The 17,537-nt window shown below is 39.4% G+C and overlaps 1 protein-coding gene across 1 annotated transcript in view; it reads right to left on the reverse strand.

Annotated features, from left to right (window-relative positions):
• The window catches only part of HSD17B4 (hydroxysteroid 17-beta dehydrogenase 4), a 55,490-nt gene extending 39,623 nt beyond the window's left edge, over positions 1-15,867 (reverse strand). Inside the window, exons 1-10 of the mRNA XM_042882851.1 lie at positions 15,739-15,867; positions 12,779-12,832; positions 8,656-8,763; positions 8,088-8,147; positions 7,018-7,039; positions 6,870-6,916; positions 6,081-6,165; positions 3,636-3,823; positions 1,333-1,424; positions 690-714 (exon numbers count right to left, since the gene is read on the reverse strand). Of these exons, the coding sequence (XP_042738785.1) occupies positions 690-714; positions 1,333-1,424; positions 3,636-3,823; positions 6,081-6,165; positions 6,870-6,916; positions 7,018-7,039; positions 8,088-8,147; positions 8,656-8,763; positions 12,779-12,832; positions 15,739-15,796 (739 nt within the window). The 5' untranslated portion in view covers positions 15,797-15,867. The remainder of the gene's footprint in view (positions 1-689; positions 715-1,332; positions 1,425-3,635; positions 3,824-6,080; positions 6,166-6,869; positions 6,917-7,017; positions 7,040-8,087; positions 8,148-8,655; positions 8,764-12,778; positions 12,833-15,738) is intronic.
• Between the last annotated feature and the right edge of the window lie 1,670 nt (positions 15,868-17,537).

The raw sequence follows: 17,537 nt of genomic DNA on the forward strand, positions 1-17,537 counted from the left end.
TTCCTCTACACCACTACTTTCAAGACAGGACACTTCAGTCTAACTTTACAGTATAACTTAAACCTGGAATAAAAAGACTCACCGGTTTTCATTAATATTTAGAAGTGCAATAGCAGTGATCTTACATTTCATTAAAGCCAACAATGGGCTGCCTGTTTGAAATATAACATCAGTTTTAGAATACTGTCTAGTGAAACATAGCTACTGTGCATCTACACTCTTTTCTGACATGATTTTTTTAAATGATTGGCTAGTTAGGAATTTTCTGAAAACTGTATAGAAAATGCAAAAGTCATCTGCTATATGTGAAAAATGTTAATACCAGTAGCCAGTAACAGTCCCTGCAGCCATATTTTAATACTACAATTTGAGATAAATTGTTAATGGCTAATGCAAAATCATTTCTGGGAAGACACAGATTCACTGGATTACGATTAACCAAGAGTTATATGTTATTTAGGTAGATTTCTAATTATCACTAATCAGCTCAAAGTATTTCAGAACACTTTCTTAAATTACCCGTTTCTCCTATGTATCGTGTAACTTCTAACTAATACTTTAAATAAACAATTCCCTCAGAATGCTAATAAAAAATAAAATTGTCTGAACCAGAGACTTACTGCAAAAGTTTGTACGTTTGTTGCCAAATCAAAACTTTTTATTGCAATCTTGCAACAGAAAGTACTTACATTTCCCAATCCATCCTGCTCCCACCTGCAAGAAGAAAAAATAATAATAATAATAAAAACATCATCAGCTTATCACATCACTACACAAACTTTCCATAACATAGGGAAACAGAACTATTCCTCAGAACAAAAACATAATAAAAATTTCTGAACTACCATTAATTTTTACCATTAATTGCAGTTCTAACAGTTTAAACAATGGAATGTAAGCAACATAAAGTTTAAAGAATAACAGTTTCCATTCAATTTAAGAGCCATCAGTTTGATGACAGTACTTATAATGCAACCCACAACTAATTCATCCTTCCTGCCAATTCACTTGTATGTTTGAATGATTCATAAAAATACAAACTTTGTTGTGAAGTGACTGCTTTACAATCTTTTTAAACATACAAGGTTACAATAAGAATTTTAGCAAGCAAACAGTAATAATGTGGGCACTCTCCAGAATTTGACAAGGTTGCTTTTGACATACATATCATAAACAGCACAACTTGTTGTTCTGTGTTTAGCATGTCTCATCTTACTTGACAATTCAGTTTCAGCAAAGAGGTTATGACTGCACAAGCAAAAGACTGACCTCCAGCCAGCAAGGTGGTAGAAGGGAGGAGTCGAAAAAGCAAAAAGAAAAGAGAAAAATTACCTCAAAGAGACTGCCATTCTCCATACAGCTCTCATGGCAAAGCCAAAGAACTAAGGGAGCAACATACTCTGGTTTGAATGCATCAATGAGATCTAGAACAAATTGAAGAAAAGGAAATCATAAAACAGAAATACTGTATGACTACACCACATTGTCCTTACTTAACACCTTCTGATGATGAATGGCAGAGACAAAGAAAGTTTAATCAAGAGTATTCTGCCATAAGAGGAGAGGATGAACAAAACTGGAAGATTCGCTGTAAAATCATTCAACACAAACAACAGAGTGTATGCCTCCACACCAAACCATGGTGGTTCTGAACCACCTAAAAGCTAGGAGCACTAACCCCCAGACTGCAAGGCTAGAAACCTTCCTAAATTTCCAGTTGACTAGCAATCTGAAAGAAGGACAAGTCACCCAGACATAAACCTGACAGAAATGTACCTGAGCAATTTCCCTTTCTTATTCAATTTCTTACTGATTTATAACTTACAGATAATGAGAACACTTGCAGCTGCTATTTGAGAAACATTCCATCTCAAAATGCCAAAATCACCCAATGAGATATTGGGTATTACCAATCATACTAATTTTACATATCAACAGATAATTATTTTTTTTTATTTATATGGTCACCTGGCACAAAAGAAAACAATCTTAAAGTGGAGAAATTACCAAGGACCACAACTGGCTGTCCAGATAGCTCTAACCACATTCTACCCACTTCCTGAAAATGAGGAGTTGGAGATGTCTGGCATTACCTACACTTCTTTAACAACATGATGAAGCAATACAAGTTCAGTTTTATAAGTTCCACACGGGTAACAGGAAACACAACTGCATTTAATATGGAAGTTTCTAAATATGTCTTAGAAGCTGTAGTTTTTGCTGAAGTATGGTACCCCACAACACAAAACCACAAAAGTTAGCACCAGAGTGCCATCGCTAATGTTATTGGTCCACTATTAAATAAATTACGAAACAGCTGATAGTTTGTTGAGATTTAAAAAACAAAACAAAACTACATTTACAGTCCCAGGATTAACAAAATTAGTTTTAAATTAGTTTTAGTTAAAAAACAACTGTTGTTACACTACAATACAGCTGCTTGCAGACATCTAAGGGTAGCTAACAAGGAAGTAATAAGATTACAAGCTTAATTTTACAGGACATGTGAAAATATTTTAAAGAGAGACAGCCAGGTATGGAATTAATGATCACAGCTTTAGATATCTTACAGGGAGACCTAATGACCTCACTCTACTTAAAATGACTGAGAAAGAAGATTAGGAGGTGGATTTATTACTCTGTGTAAAAATTTTCATGAGATTTATCTGCTGAACACTTCTTTAAGCTTCAGGAACTCATGGCCACAAACTTAACAATTCGACACCTCTTTAAGTGCCATCTGGAGCCTATAGAGACATCAGATTTTCTGATCACTTGCACTACTTAGATCTAAGGCAGGATACTTTGCACAGAACTTAACCAGTGAAATAAAATCATGTATTCAATATATGCAAAATACATGCAACATACAATACAATATACACACACGTACAAACTCTTTGTTATCTTATGTTTGAAAAACTTATTTTGCTGGCTATGAACTGTCCACAACGAGGTAAAAGAACCAGGGGGGTGAAATAAGCTGACAAGATGACATTCTGGGAACAATTTCTTTACAAAGAGGTTCTTTTTCATCAAATTCCTTTTGCTTCTCCAGTCATTTCCAAAGTACATAAACAGTCTGTTCATACTAAATTTACACTTTGCACACAGCTGTCTCCCACAGCTTGCTCTATTAGTGACTTCTAAAGTGCAGTGTTTTGTTAAAACCTGTCCAAGCATTCAAAGTTGTGCAATACAGAAAAATGTATTAGGCAACTTAGTTATTATCACTAATGCTTATCAAGAAACAAAGGGGTATGCACGTGATATGTTGTGCAAAAAATGGTATCTGTAAATCTCAGAACTGGAAGTGCACATAGCATAGGCACACGTGTGACCCCACAACTAATAAAATAAACAAGCGTTTCCACTATTTAAGAAAGTCCTGGAAGGGAATGTAATTAAAGCCATGAAAGATGGGATTGTTTTTATGAATTATAAAGTTACTTCATATCTTGGTGCAGAAAACAAGGACTTCTTATAACAAAGTAGGCTGATTGTTCAAAGACAACAAGAAAAAAAATTAGCGATTTCTAAAGTACAAGGGATTGGCTTTTTTAGTAAGAATATTAGTTGTGCTTCAATCCACTGTCTAAATGTATGTCTAAAAACATACACCTCAAATAATTTACCTTGTGGCATGACAGTCTGGGTCAATCTGGATCCAGCAGTGGGTGCAATGGTGTTGCAGTGGATGTTATACTTTCGGCCTTCAATTGCAATCGTGTTTGACAGACCCAAAAGGCCAAGTTTTGCAGCACTGTAGTTGGCCTGACCAAAGTTTCCATATATTCCAGCAGCTGAAGAAGTCATAATTATTCTTAGGGGAAGAGAAAGAGTAAGTTATTTCATGTTATTTAATTATTGACAGCAAAATGAAAGTGTGAAAATAAAAATCAAAACAATTTTTTTTTTTTTTTGCCAAAAACCGATGCCTTTTTAATGTTTGACTGATGGATAATATTGGACAAATCTTGAGTTGTCAAAGCAGCAAAACAACCAATAAAGTCATGAACCTTTCTGAGTTATATTGTGAAACTAGAATATACGCCCTCTTACAATAAATTATGATGTAGAAAGAGGTATTTTCATCATACAGTTCTAGCTGTATTTCAAATTATGATATCAATAACAATTGGCTTTAGTGGTCAGGACAAATTATTTCATTGAAAATGCCTTCACTTTAACATACTTGGTAACACATGAAGAAACATTATTACAGAATTCACAGAAAATTTCAAAGAATCCTGTTGTCTATTAACTACCTAAAAGAGGAAGATGACAAGGTCTTGTATTGTGCTGTCCCTTAACGTTACTGTAGAGATGACCAAACTGCTCACTAGACACATCTAAAACACCTGCAGTTTATGCAAGGATTGCCCTACTAGTAGTGGCTCTTATTTTATTATGTTGGCCCATGAGGTCAGAGTTGGATGTTGGTGACAAAGAAGTAGGGGCTGGAACTTCCCACTGATATTCCATTACATGCTGTTGCCATGCAACAGATGGCAGCAGAGGGGCACTCTGACACAACGGCATCTGACATGGAAGTGTGTATGAAGCAAAAGTGTGTCACTGAATTCCTCCCTGTGGAAAAAAATGGCACCCACTGACATTCACTGATGCTCTCTGAATGTTTATGCACACCAGAGGTGGCTGTCAGTAAAGTGAAGAGGTGAGTGGTGCTTTTCAGCAGTGGTGACAGCAGGTCTTCTGCTGGTGCAGGTTTTTCTGAGCACTGCATGCAGACTTGTTCATTGCTGGCAAAAATACTCAGCTAACAGTGGTGATTACACTGAAAAATAATGTTTTGTAGCTAAGAATACGCCCTATCGAGTTGTGTTACTGCGCTCCTTGTTTCTGTTGTCATTTCCACAGAAATAAATAGGAGGCCTTACTTTCAGAGCAACCTACATAGCTGTTTGGAGGCAAGATAGTTTTTTCAGAAAATACGTCTTCTCAAAAAACAGAATGCAGAAAGTGTCTTCATCCTCACCATCAAAAGAAGGCATATCAGAATCAGTTCTACATTACTGTAAACATGCCACATATCTGAGATCAAGCCATTTGCCTCACTGGCAACAACCCATTGTTTTTAATCTAAACAGAGATTACAAATATTAACTTTACAAGTGTCAGCTCAGTATTATCAAGATGAAAAAAATCTATACAAAATAGGCATTTTGAAAATGGCACAAGAAAGGCTAAGACTGGCTAAGTGGCAGGGGAGGTCAAGGGCAGCAAGTGGACAGTTGGACTGGATGATCTTACATGATTCTAAGAAAGCTTCTTTATTTATATGAACAGCAAAAGGAAGATTTTTAGGAATGAGAAAAGGGAAAATGCAGGGCTACTACAGAATGAAGTTGGTGCTCTAGTAACTGAGCACACTGAGAAGGTGAAGTTACTGAATGCCTTCTTTGCTTCAGCCTTTACTGCTGAGAATCCCAGACCCTGGAAAAGAGAGAGTCTGGAAAAAGGGAGAAGTCCCCTCCGTCTAAAAGAACCTGGTCAGAGATTGTCTTGGCAAATTTGAGGCACACAAATCCATGGGCTCCAACAGGTGCACCTATAAGTGCTGACAGAGCTGGCAGAAGTGATTTCCAAGACATCCTCTGTCATTGAAAAGTCACAGAGAATGGGAAAAGTGACTGAAGACTGGAGGAAAGCCAATGCCACTCCAGCCTTTAGAAAGAACAAGAAGGAGGAAGTAGGAAACTACAGGCCAGTCAGCCCTAACTTCATCCTTGGGAAGCTGAATGTCATCTCCAAGCAAGTTGAAGGACCTCCTAGAATTGCAGTAACAAGCAACTAATACATATTTCCAATGAGTCCTAATGAATTGAAACATTTGTACAACCCTACAGCTCTAGTCTGGGATATCTTTACCTATGCAGATAGAAACTGTAAACATAGCAGTGAAGGAAGCAGAAAGGAAAGCTTTCCTACTGGGAGAGATTTTGTTTCATTGCATCGACAGCGAAAGAAAAGGGTGCAAAAAATCCTTCACTTTCAAGGCATGCATCAGTCTGTGACTTCCTAGTGAAAAAAAATATATACGACACATAAAATCTTACCTGCCATATTTCTGATTTTTCATGTGATTCCATGCAGCTCGAGTGACCAGGAATGATCCCCTCAAATGAATTCTATGAATAATATCTAGGAACAAATCAATGACCATGTAATAAACCTATAATTTCATCTGCATATTTGAAATACATAATTTGTTTTTTCCTTCATGACAAAACAGCACGCTCTTCTCAAATGGTGTGTAGTATAATCTGAGCATATGCTGACCATGCTTTCCTCCTCTTGTATGGGAACATTGAACAATATGCCCTTGAACAACCTCTACAGAAGCTAGGACATTTTTAAAGAGCTCTGCTCAATGTTTTATCACTACCTACCACCTCACTGAAGGTTTCTTCTGACCTTCTGTCCTTTGGAACTTCATTTTCTTCCTTTTGTCATTAGTTGTGGATATTCTAAGCCTGTTTAGCGTTCAGTCACAACTGGCACTAGGAATGTATTCCAGTCACAAAAACTATTGTTGTTTTTTTTGTTTGTTGGTTTTGTTCTTTACACATCTCTTTTTCATTTTCACTCAGAAAATAGGAGTGGCAGCTAGAGCCCTTCCTCCCTTTTCAAAATTCATCCATCTACCATGCCTTCCAGATCAGGTTTACAAGCTAAACACAAGGCAGTTGAACACAAGTAACTTACCACTAAACTTTCAGGGCAAACATAACTGTTTGATCTGGCACAGACAGACTTTGCCCTCCTCTCTTCCTCCCTGTCTAAGTGGGGGAGATGTACCTTCCGTCTTCAACACATAAAGTACATCTCAAAGCTTATCAACTCACCCCAGTCTTCATCACTTATCCGAACAAAGGAACGATCTCTTAGAATTCTAGAAAACATCATTAAGAGAACAAAAATGAAAAATGAAACAGTGTTTATTCAGAAGTGACATGCCACAGATGAACAGACAATAACTTCAGGTTCACTTACCCAGCATTGTTTATAACAATATCTGCAAAAAAAGAAAATTTAACTAAATGAGTGCACTGACAAAATATAACCTTACTTTCATCATTTTCCAATTAAAAAAAAAAAAAAAAAAAAAAAAAAAAAAAAAAAAAAACAAAAAACCAAGCAACCACATATAGAAAAGTTAAAAACTGCACAAGCCATGTTCTATTCCACAGCACCCTCTTCTAGGTAAGAAAATAATTGAGAAAAGACAAAATATTTGAGTACTGGCAAATCTCAGCATAATAACAAAACAGAGCTTTAGAGAGGAAAAGCTGAAAAGTGCTGGCTAACTGGGAATACATTTCCTACAGGATGCAGTCATCCTGCTCAGTTTTACAGCTTACTTTATATTCCACAGTGCTCCAGATATCAGTTTGTACTACCATCTTTGTCACAGTAATCTCAAATGAAAGCTAGAAGCACCACAGCATTGCAGAGCCACTTCAACAACTTGGATCAAAACCAACTTTTGATCAAGTATTTAATTTCGCTCTTCTTTCTTTTTGATCATATATAAATTTTAGCCATATAAGAATGGGCTAAAATAACATAAACATCACGAGTAAGCAGTGGCAATCACATGCAAAACAGGATTTTTACTTGCTAGACAAAATACTTCAATAGTTGTTTTTTTTTTTAATTTCACTTGGAGCATTTGGATCTTCACATAGGCAAAGAAGCTTCCAGAAAATGACAGAGCCTCTCTGATTCTTCACCTCAGCTATTTATTCAGTGTTATGCAGCTAGCTATAATAATTGACAGGAGGTGTACTTTGAGACAGAAACTATTAACCATTACTTAAGTACAAAAATTTGGCAGGGCAGGAAAATGGGAATCCTATACTGAGCCTTAGAATTGTGCTAAAAAGTATCAAAAACTGAGAAGAGATATCCATTTAGATTTAGAAAGCAGCAAGTCTTAACAGTCTAAGGAGATCAAGAGCTTTCTTCTAATGTCAAGCTGTACTTCATACACTTGTTAACTGCAGTGTTTATAATGGTTCTGTACTCACAAACAAGTTAAGACAAGAATTATGCAACTGTACCTATCCTCCCAAAAGCCTCAAGTGCTGACTTCACAAGCTTTTCACCATCTTCCACTGAATCTGTAGGAAAAAAGTAAATTCCAGTAAGTGAGCTAGATGCATTGCACTTCCAGAATATTAATTCCACATATCTCAGAAGATGAATTGCATAAAACCTCAATATAAAATAAATCTTGTCATCGCTTGCACGTGTCCTAAAGCATACTGTGCTCAGTAAGTCTTAGTGATGCAATCTTTGGCACTGCAAGATAAACAAGCCAGACAAGTAAGAACTGTCCATACCATATTTTGCCTCTGACAACTGCAGGTAGATAGGTTTTCAGTGATCCAGTGTTGAGATAGCACATCAGAAAAAAAGGTATTGCTAAAAGAATATTAACTAGAAAACTGTTTATGCATTTGCTTTTAACACCTTGGCTGCCTTGATCCAGCTTACAGTCCATCCATTTCATTCATATGGTATTGGCAAGCTTAAAGCAGTCTTTTATTAAGCAGTGTGAACCTTCCTTTTAAGATGTCTACTGTGCCTACTGACAGACCATTGAGCTAGTCTGGAAGAACAACGTACCATAATTGGGTACTGCTTTCCCGCCATTTGCTCTGATTTCACTGACAACCTTGTCAGCAGCTGAGGAGCTCTTGCCATATCCCTTGAAGTCACCTCCAAGATCATTCACTGTGTAAAAAGGAAATATTGATTTTTGATTGTTAATACTCAACATTTCTGTTCTCTGCTTATCTCACTTACACAGTTGAAGTTCTAAGCAATGTGAATAAAATCTGCTACTCTGGATCCTACAGAGAATTTCAGATTACTAGAGAAGAGTAAGTGACATTACTGGCTCACAGGGGAAAAAAAAACAAACAAAAAGTAGTATAATATACACAATCTTTTCTTTTTAAAATAACACAAGAAACAACTTTTCTTTTTCTTTCCATCACACACACTGCTTACTTGCTTTGTCCAGGCACCTCTCTGTGTTGCTGTATTTCAAAAACAAGGACTGGGATAGTGCACCAATTACAGGCAGTTAATTCGGGTCTGTCGTCAAACTGCCACAGCTACTGGATGAACTGTAAAAAGACTGGGAAGACTGTGTGCCTGTTTAACACAGTAGGTGAAGCGTTACTAGCGATCTCCATTATAGAACAGGTGAAGGAGTCTGCACAAAAGGAGAACAACCTGCCCCAGAACTTCAGATCCTGGTTCTGCAGGGACACGAGGGCCATCTGAAACATCTAGCTGCTCTGTACGAAAGGGTGAGGGTGCATATCATTAATGGTAGCCGTGCTGTAACAGTTTGCTGCATCTGTGTGTCCCAGAGCTTCACAGAATTCATGCACACTATATTTGGTCAAAAAACTTTAAAAAAAAAAAATCACTCTTGCAACAGGTCTGAGAAGAAATTGTAAGACAAACAGAACTGACTATGGATTAATATGCAACATCAGTCTTTGGTTGTGGTGAACTTCAGCTCTGTGCCCTCCACTTTTGCAAAGCCCTCAAGCAGCCAGCTATAGTGAAATTTGCTTTTTGCTGGTCTTGATGCTCAACAACAACTGTAAACCTTCACTGTTCCTCTTTTCCGTCCTTTTCATATTCTGCATTTGAAGAGGAATGTACGTTGCAGGGCATGTAATAAAATCATTCTCCATTTCTCAAACCAAAAAGGCCTCATCTAGAATCCTGTATTAAATTCTTTGTGCAACACTTCAGAGAGAGATGGAAACACTGGAGAAAATCCAAGTGTGTGAAAAAGAATGCCGAATCCTAGAAGAAATGAGTCACACAAAAGGTCAAAGAAAGAAAAATGCACAGCTTGAAGCAGGAAGAATGAATACAGAATGTGCTGATATGCTTGAGTACGTTACAAAACTGATGAAAAAGAGGAAGGACACAAAATCTCCAAACTAAATAGATCATTATCTGATATTTGGAACTTGCAGCCAGCAGACCTCAGCTGAGGGAGGGAAGAATGAGGTTGGATGTCAGGGGGAAGTTCTTTACAAAGAGAGTGGTGAGGTGCTGGAACAGCTGTCCAGAGAGGCTGTGGATGCCCCGTCCATCCCTGGAGGTGTTCAGGGCCAGGTTGCATGGGGCCCTGGGCAGCCTGGGCTGGCAAGAAACGTGAAGTTTGGTGGCCATGCCTGTGGCAATGAGTTGGAGCTTCATGATCCTTGAGGTCCTTCCCAGCCCAAGTCATTCTATGATTCTGTGGTTCTGTGAGGCACTGAGGAAGTCACCTTTAAGTGTAGCATTAGAATAGGCAAGGTAGGCAGACCATTTAGTCCTCAACTTCAAAGGTCTTTAATTTGACATTACAGAAAAATCAGTGAGGATTAGAAGCGGGAATTCTACCACGTCTTGTGTAAGAAGAGTGGATAATTTTGTGCTAAATGTTTATACACAGATGTTCTGTTAGTCTCTGAAAGGCACTGCAACTCTCCTTCACTTCAAAAATAAATTTCTGAGAACATCTTAATTAATCACTTTGGGAAATTTGCCAAGTCAGGGAAGTACCTGGGGCTGAGTGCAGGCAATAACACAAGTGAAGCCATAATGAGTACACAAGGAAGAAGAGAGCTATCCTGGGCTTTGGAAATGATAAAATAACTCTGAAAGTGTAACACAGGAAATAAAACAACACATAAACAACTTTATCTAGACTCAAGCTTAGCATCTTGTAATTTTCAATTTAAAAAATCCATTTCAAAACCCAGACACCGCAGAAGTTGTGACAGAGTATGGTTATATCCTGAACTTCAGAGAGTTCCTCTACTGGTACACTATTAGCAGAAGCAGATCTGTACAGTGAAGTAGTCGGTGCTGAACACCTGACATCCCAAGTACACCCTTCTGACAAAACAAACCATTTAACAACAACTATCTGTAAGTCGGAGCTATAACTCAAATATTCATTTGGAAGAACTTGCACACTGCTAAATTTCATCTTCCGTTTTGGTTTCCAAAGGAACACCATTCCTCCACTTCAATACCATCCCACAATGCAAATGAAACAGACATGGTAAAGAAAGATGCATGTAATCAAACTAAAACAGCAACACAGAAAAGCATGCAAACTGTAGATACACTGAAAGGAAGAAATAGCAGGATCTGGACATAATTCAGCATGTGAGACAAAAGGCATTCCCCTCTTCATGCTTATAAGTCTTTCTGATAGGGACCATGAAAAATATCAAGCATGACAAAAAATTGACAGCAAGCAACCTTAACAGTGAAGGAAAATGGAGGATTCCACTTGGTTACACTTGTCAGTCAAACCTGGCAGCAATTCACACAACAGAAGATTACACACAGATTGAAACTGGACAGAAAAAGCTCCCAAGCTGAGACCCCACTACTCCTCTGGAGCATTTGCCCACTGTTTTTGCATACCTTCTTTTCTGTAATTAAAAAAAAAAAAATGTTTTCAAGAGAAAAGGCATAGGTCTCAGTCTCATACCTGCTTTTTTTTAAATTAGATAAATTCAGAAGCTTACAGAAGTAATTTCTCAACTCTTTGGAGTCAGAATCATAAGAGAAAAAGAATAAGAAAAATAAATATAGGCATGATAATAAAAGAGCACTCCTCTACAAGTTGAAGTGAGGTTCAATTTACAGAAAGGACCAAGAGCCTTCCTTTACAATTAATTCATATCATACTGATTTAGCTATTGTGCAATAAGGCCATGAGCTAAAGCAGTATTAGCTGTTGTTGGGTAATATAATACACTCTCTTTCAGATCTTTCTGGAAAGTCTAGAACATTACTAACTGTACACAACCAACATTACTAAACATTGTGACTATTTGGGACCTAATTCATGTTAAAGGAGAACTTGTGACAAAGTATTCAAGTTTCCAATAAATAAGGTCAAAAGTTTTTTAAAAAATTCAATCATGACAATAAGTATAGTCAATTTTTATGAAAGTATCTAGACTGAGATTGGAATGTTCATTTGAAAGCTGCAAAAATCATCCAGCAAATTCTTGCCCACATTCAACAAGCTGTTCAAGTATTTAATCTTGACCTCATCAACAATATCTGTAGAAATTCACTCACAGGCAGTGAAATGGCAGAGGCCAACTGCCCAAGACCGTAACAGCCTTTAGAAGAGGCTTCTGACATGACATTTGGCAGAGCTAAAGAAGGCAGAACGCTGTAAGCACAAAGCCCTTTACAAGGAGGTGTTTGTTACTGTTATTTTATTAATGGCTCCTTTGTAATGCTCTGCAGAAGGAAACAACATAGCCACTTCCAGCATATATGTTACTTTCTGGGGCTACCAGTACTGCACTACATTCTGATGCATTTACTCTCCTAGGAGAAGGTAGCAGAAGACACATAGGCACATTTCTAAGTGGTCGTATTAAAAGTTTCAGAACCATGCTCACCTGAGATAATATTCTCCTTGGCTACAGGGTAGCATGAAGACTAGTATATATAGGATGAAATTCAAGCCAGGATGATTATCTGATTCAGATTGGCTCTCCAGCAAAGATAAGCCCTCGGACAAATTTAGGCAACTTGTTCCATTAGAAATAATAACCCTTAGAATCTAAACAGCAAGAGATAAGACAAAAAACTACTCTATAAGAAAGCCTACTGTCACAAAGGGCATGGACAGCTGAATGCCAGCTATGGCAAAAGGTAAAGGTTAGTGTCTTGATCAAGTTACGGTAGAACTTACCAACCACTGAAGCTCCTCTTTCGGCAAAAGCAAGAGCGTAAGCTCTGCCCAAACCTGGTTTAAGAAAGCAGAAGTTAAAAAAGTGTCAGTTTGTCTCCTGAAGCATAATTCTAAAAAATCTAAACAAAATTACAACGCATGGAGAAAAAATGCACCAGATCAAGACAAAAATTCTGCAGGTTTTAAGTAAAATTTTATCTCCCATTAGAACTGAACTTTCACATAATTTCAAATCATAAAAGTTAATTAGCAGATAAACTCTTGACAGACAAGAGGAAAAAAAAATTGCCCATGATTACTCTTTGTTACTGCACTCAGCATAACCATGAGGGAACGCTGCCTGCTGTGATAGAAACATACACTGGTAAGGCACAAAGTTTAATGACTTGACACAACCTCACAGCAGGGGATGTTTTGAGTTAATTAATTACATTGTAAGAGAATTCCAGAATTATAGTTAGCCTTTAAGATCCAAGGAACTTTACAAACCAAACTGTGACTGAAGATGTACAGACAAAACCCCTCTAGTTATCTGGGTACAAAGCAATCTCTCAGTACCACAGCTAGTTAGGTACACAAAGCTCACCTAGCCTAACAGTAGAACATAATTTTTGCCTCACATGCAAAAGCAAGCCTATTGTACTTTCACTCTGATTTCATGCTAAGTGGGCTAAACATTAGTTATTTGTAGTGACAGATGATTCACTTACACGGACTTTATACCCCTCTCAGTCAAAAGTTATTGAAATTCATAATGCAGACTCCATTTTCATGCAAAAAAAAAAAAAAAAAAAAAAAGCAATAATCAGAAGATCATAAAACAAAGAGTAATATGTGCCAGTGCACTCAATTGGCAAGAAAGAGCAAAGCGTTTAAAAACAAAAAATAATCTCAAAATAAAATTAATTGGTTTTAACTGCAGAAACAAATGACAGTGCTGCACAATAGGCAAGCACAAGGACTTGCCCAGAATGAAAGCAAACTGAAGTATCTTAGATGCCTGTGTGTGTGAATACAGGTCCCACTTTGAAACAAACTACTGGTGCAGATGTTTTAGATAAATTTTCAGCTCTCAACCGTTCATTGCCATTCAAAACAACCAATGTCAACAAACAAGGCAGTTAGCAGACTATCATAGACTCATAGAATATTCTGATTTCTAAAAGGCCACCTACTCCAACTCCCCTGCAATGAACAGGGACACCTACAGCTACCTTACAGTGCTCAGAGATTTTCCATGTCAGGTCCAGCCTGACCTTCAGTGTCTCAAGTGATGAGGCATCCACCACGTCTCTGAGCAATATGCTAACTACAATGCTCTAAACTAGACAGAAACAAACCAAGAACTAACTTGACATTTAACAGGGTTTCCATTTACCTTTGCTTGGATTTAATCATCTACTTATCAACAACTCTTGTGAAATAAACATCCAAGGACAGTTTTTTTTCTGTTTACAAACCATTTACAAGCAGCTGAAGTACAAAGGTCATTGTACCCATACTTACAACAAGCAATTGTTGCTCCACACACTGCTTTCTAGAAGTTTTGCTACTGAGAAAGGTGTTTATTTGTTTTGTTTTTCTGTCAGCTAAGAGCTTAACCTCTACTTCAGAGACTTTTGTACAGAGAGAGAAGCACACCAATCTGGTAAAAGCTGAAAGACACCACACAAAAACATGGCCTCCCTCAGTTTTTGTCAGGGTCAGCCCCTATGAGCAACACAAATCAATCACTTACTGCTTTTCAGCTGATTTCTCATTCATGGTCCAAAAGATGTCAGATCACCCATGCCCCCAGAATAATCCCATTAAAAACAAACAAACAAAAAATGGGAAAATTTCACTGTACATAGACAATCTTCTCAGAGGATAATGGAAAACAAAGTATAACTACAGATTTTGTCACTAACTCCTCAAAACTCACGAGGTTCAATGAGAAGTGTTGGTCCTGCACCTAAGGAGGAATAACTGCAGTACAGGTAAGCCCTAGGTAGACAATGTGGTCAACTGACCACAAGCCAGCAGCGTGCCCTTGTGGCCAAGAAGGCCACAGGTATCCTGAAGTTCATTAAAAGAATATGGCCCGCATGTTAAAGGGAGGTGATCCTCCCCCACTACTCTGCCCTGGTGAGGCCACATCTGGAGTACTGAGTCAAGCTCAGGGCTTCCTAGATGAAAAAAAGACATGGATGTTCCAGAGAGTCCAGAGAATATGATGAAGGGTCTGGAGAGTTTCTTGTGAGGAAAGGCTGAGGGGGCTGTATAGCCTAGAGTACACTCAGAGTGTATCCTACCAATGCTCATAAATATCTAAGGTGCAGAAGCACAGCTTTTCAATAGGACAAGGAGGAATGGATTTAAGCTGAGACAGGAGTGATTTAGGTTAGGTATTAGGAGGAAGTTTTTCACTCAGAGGGTGGTGAGGCACTGCAGGTTGCCCAAGGAGGCTGTGGATGCCCCATCCCTGGAGGCTTTGAAAGCCAGGCTGGATGTGGCTCTGGGCAGCCTGGGCTGCTGGTTCGCAACCTGCACACAGCAGGGGGTTGGAACTGGATGAGCACTGTGCTCCTTTGCAACACAGGCCATTCTGATTCTGTGAAGCCAAGCCCTTTCCAGTGGTGTGCAACCACGAGGAGCAGTGGGCACACAGATAGACCTGCACATGAAGAAGAGAACCCCCTTAAGTGTGACAAAGCACCGGAACAAGCTCCCAGAGAAGCTGTGCTGTGGCTTTCTGTACAGACACTCAGGGCCCGTCCGGACGCCTTCCTGGGCAACCCTGCAAGGATCCTGCTCTCTTTTGGCAGTAGGAGTCACGGCGGTCACCTCTGCGCAGCCTTGGCCGCGCCGCGCCTCCCCCGCACCGGAATCCAGCGGGAGCACCCGCGCCTCCACCGCCTGCAGGGCACCGGCCAGGCCTCGGGCTGCTCCACGGCACGGCACAACATAACGTCGCTCACCTCCTCCGGCGCCGGTCACCAGCACCACCCGCCCGTCAAACCGCAGCCCCGCCGCCATCGTTGTCAGCTCGGCTCGCGACCCCGTACGCAGAACGCGGTGCCCAGAACGGCCCGGCGAACAGCGACTGGGCCGGCTCCGCGCAGGCGCATCTACCCGCCCCCGAGCGCTACGGCGGGGCGGGGCGGGGCGGCCGTGTGGGAGGTGCAGCTCCGCCCGCTGTGGCTGCGGGGCGGCTTGAGGAATGGCGGGGCTGAGGTCGCCCGTGGGGCTCGTCTGGAACGCGGGAAAGAAATGAAAAGCAAGCAAGCAAACAAACAAACAAACAACACAAAAACCCAACAAAAAAACAAGTTGAATTCGTCGGTTGAGGTAAAACTCTTTATTAAGACAGAGGAAAGAAAAATATTGTGGCTATATATATATATATAAATATATAACAGGTGATGCAGAAGTAATTGCTTGCCACCCCCCAACTGATACCCAGGTAGTCCCCAAGCAGTGGAGCAGAGCAAGATGAACTCCTCCCCCTTCAAAACTCCTTCTGCTTGATGTCATATGGTGTGGAAAATCCCTTTGGACACTGTAAGCCAGCTGTCCTAATTCTGTTTCCTCCAAGCTCCATGGGCTCCTTACTGCGAATGGCTTTGGCTCTGTACAACACTGCTTAGCAGCAGCTATAAACTTTGGTGTGTTATCAACACTGTTTTTCTCCTACAGCATCATAGTGGACGCTGAAGAAAACAGAATCACAGAATGACTTGGGCTGGGAGGGACCTCAAGGATCATGAAGCTCCAACCCCCTGCCACACGCAGGGCCATCAACCTGCACATTTAATACCAGGACAGGCTGCCCAGGGCCCCTTCCAACCTGGCCCTGAACACCTCCAGGGATGGACAGGGCATCCACAGCCTCTCTGGGCAGCCTGATAAATAAAACAATTCTGTCCTAGTTGAAACTAAGGCAGGGATAAGATATTTTAACTTGCTTTCTTTGTTTCTTTCTTTGTTTCTTAGTGGCCCTGCATGTGGCAAGAGGGTTGGGGATTCATGATCTTTGAGGTCCTTTCCAACCTTGGCCATTCTGTGATTCTGTTTATCAACATTCTATTCTTTTTTTTTTAAAATTAAAAAATAAAAATAAAAATTGAGAGAGAGAATCTTCCCCTAGTCATTTTTGCCTGAGATGAGGGATGGAGACTGGAAAGTGATCTCCCCGTCTCTGTCTTGACCCAAGCATCCTTGTTCTTTGTCTCTTTCCTGTTTTAGGGGGCAGTTGGTCGGGCAACCCATGAAAAGACTTCAGCTAAGGATAGATAAAAAATAAGTCTCCAAGAATCTAGACTCTCCAAGAATCGCTGCTGTGAAAATATGCTGAATTTGGCAAACAACTTCCAACTTCCTGCATTCTCTTCATCTTAAAAAAGGATTGTTTTCCTTGGAGATTATAGTGATCATAATGTAGCCACACTCACAACTTTCATCAATCCTAATCAGATTACTTATTCATTGATACCTAACTGCTAAGTTAAAATATAGATGGGGAAGGTTGTTGTTTTTGTTTTTGTTTTTGTTTGGTTTGGTTTGGTTTTTCTCCTTGTTTCAGTTATAAATTGACAGTCTGCCATACCTTATTGGGATTCAGTGTAAATACACTTGGATGCAATTTTTCATTTCCAGACAGCTAATTCATTTCCTTTTAAAATAATTCGCATCCTTTTTCTGCTGGTCTGTTTCGTTGCTTTGGAAAGTCGGTTTAAGGAAATCGCTGAGCACTGGCTGAGGATATAAATGAGTTCCA

Source organism: Lagopus leucura, unplaced genomic scaffold, assembly GCF_019238085.1.
Source record: "Lagopus leucura isolate 7727_CA_CO unplaced genomic scaffold, USGS_WTPT01 Super-Scaffold_100036, whole genome shotgun sequence".
NCBI classification, from domain to species: domain Eukaryota; kingdom Metazoa; phylum Chordata; class Aves; order Galliformes; family Phasianidae; genus Lagopus; species Lagopus leucura.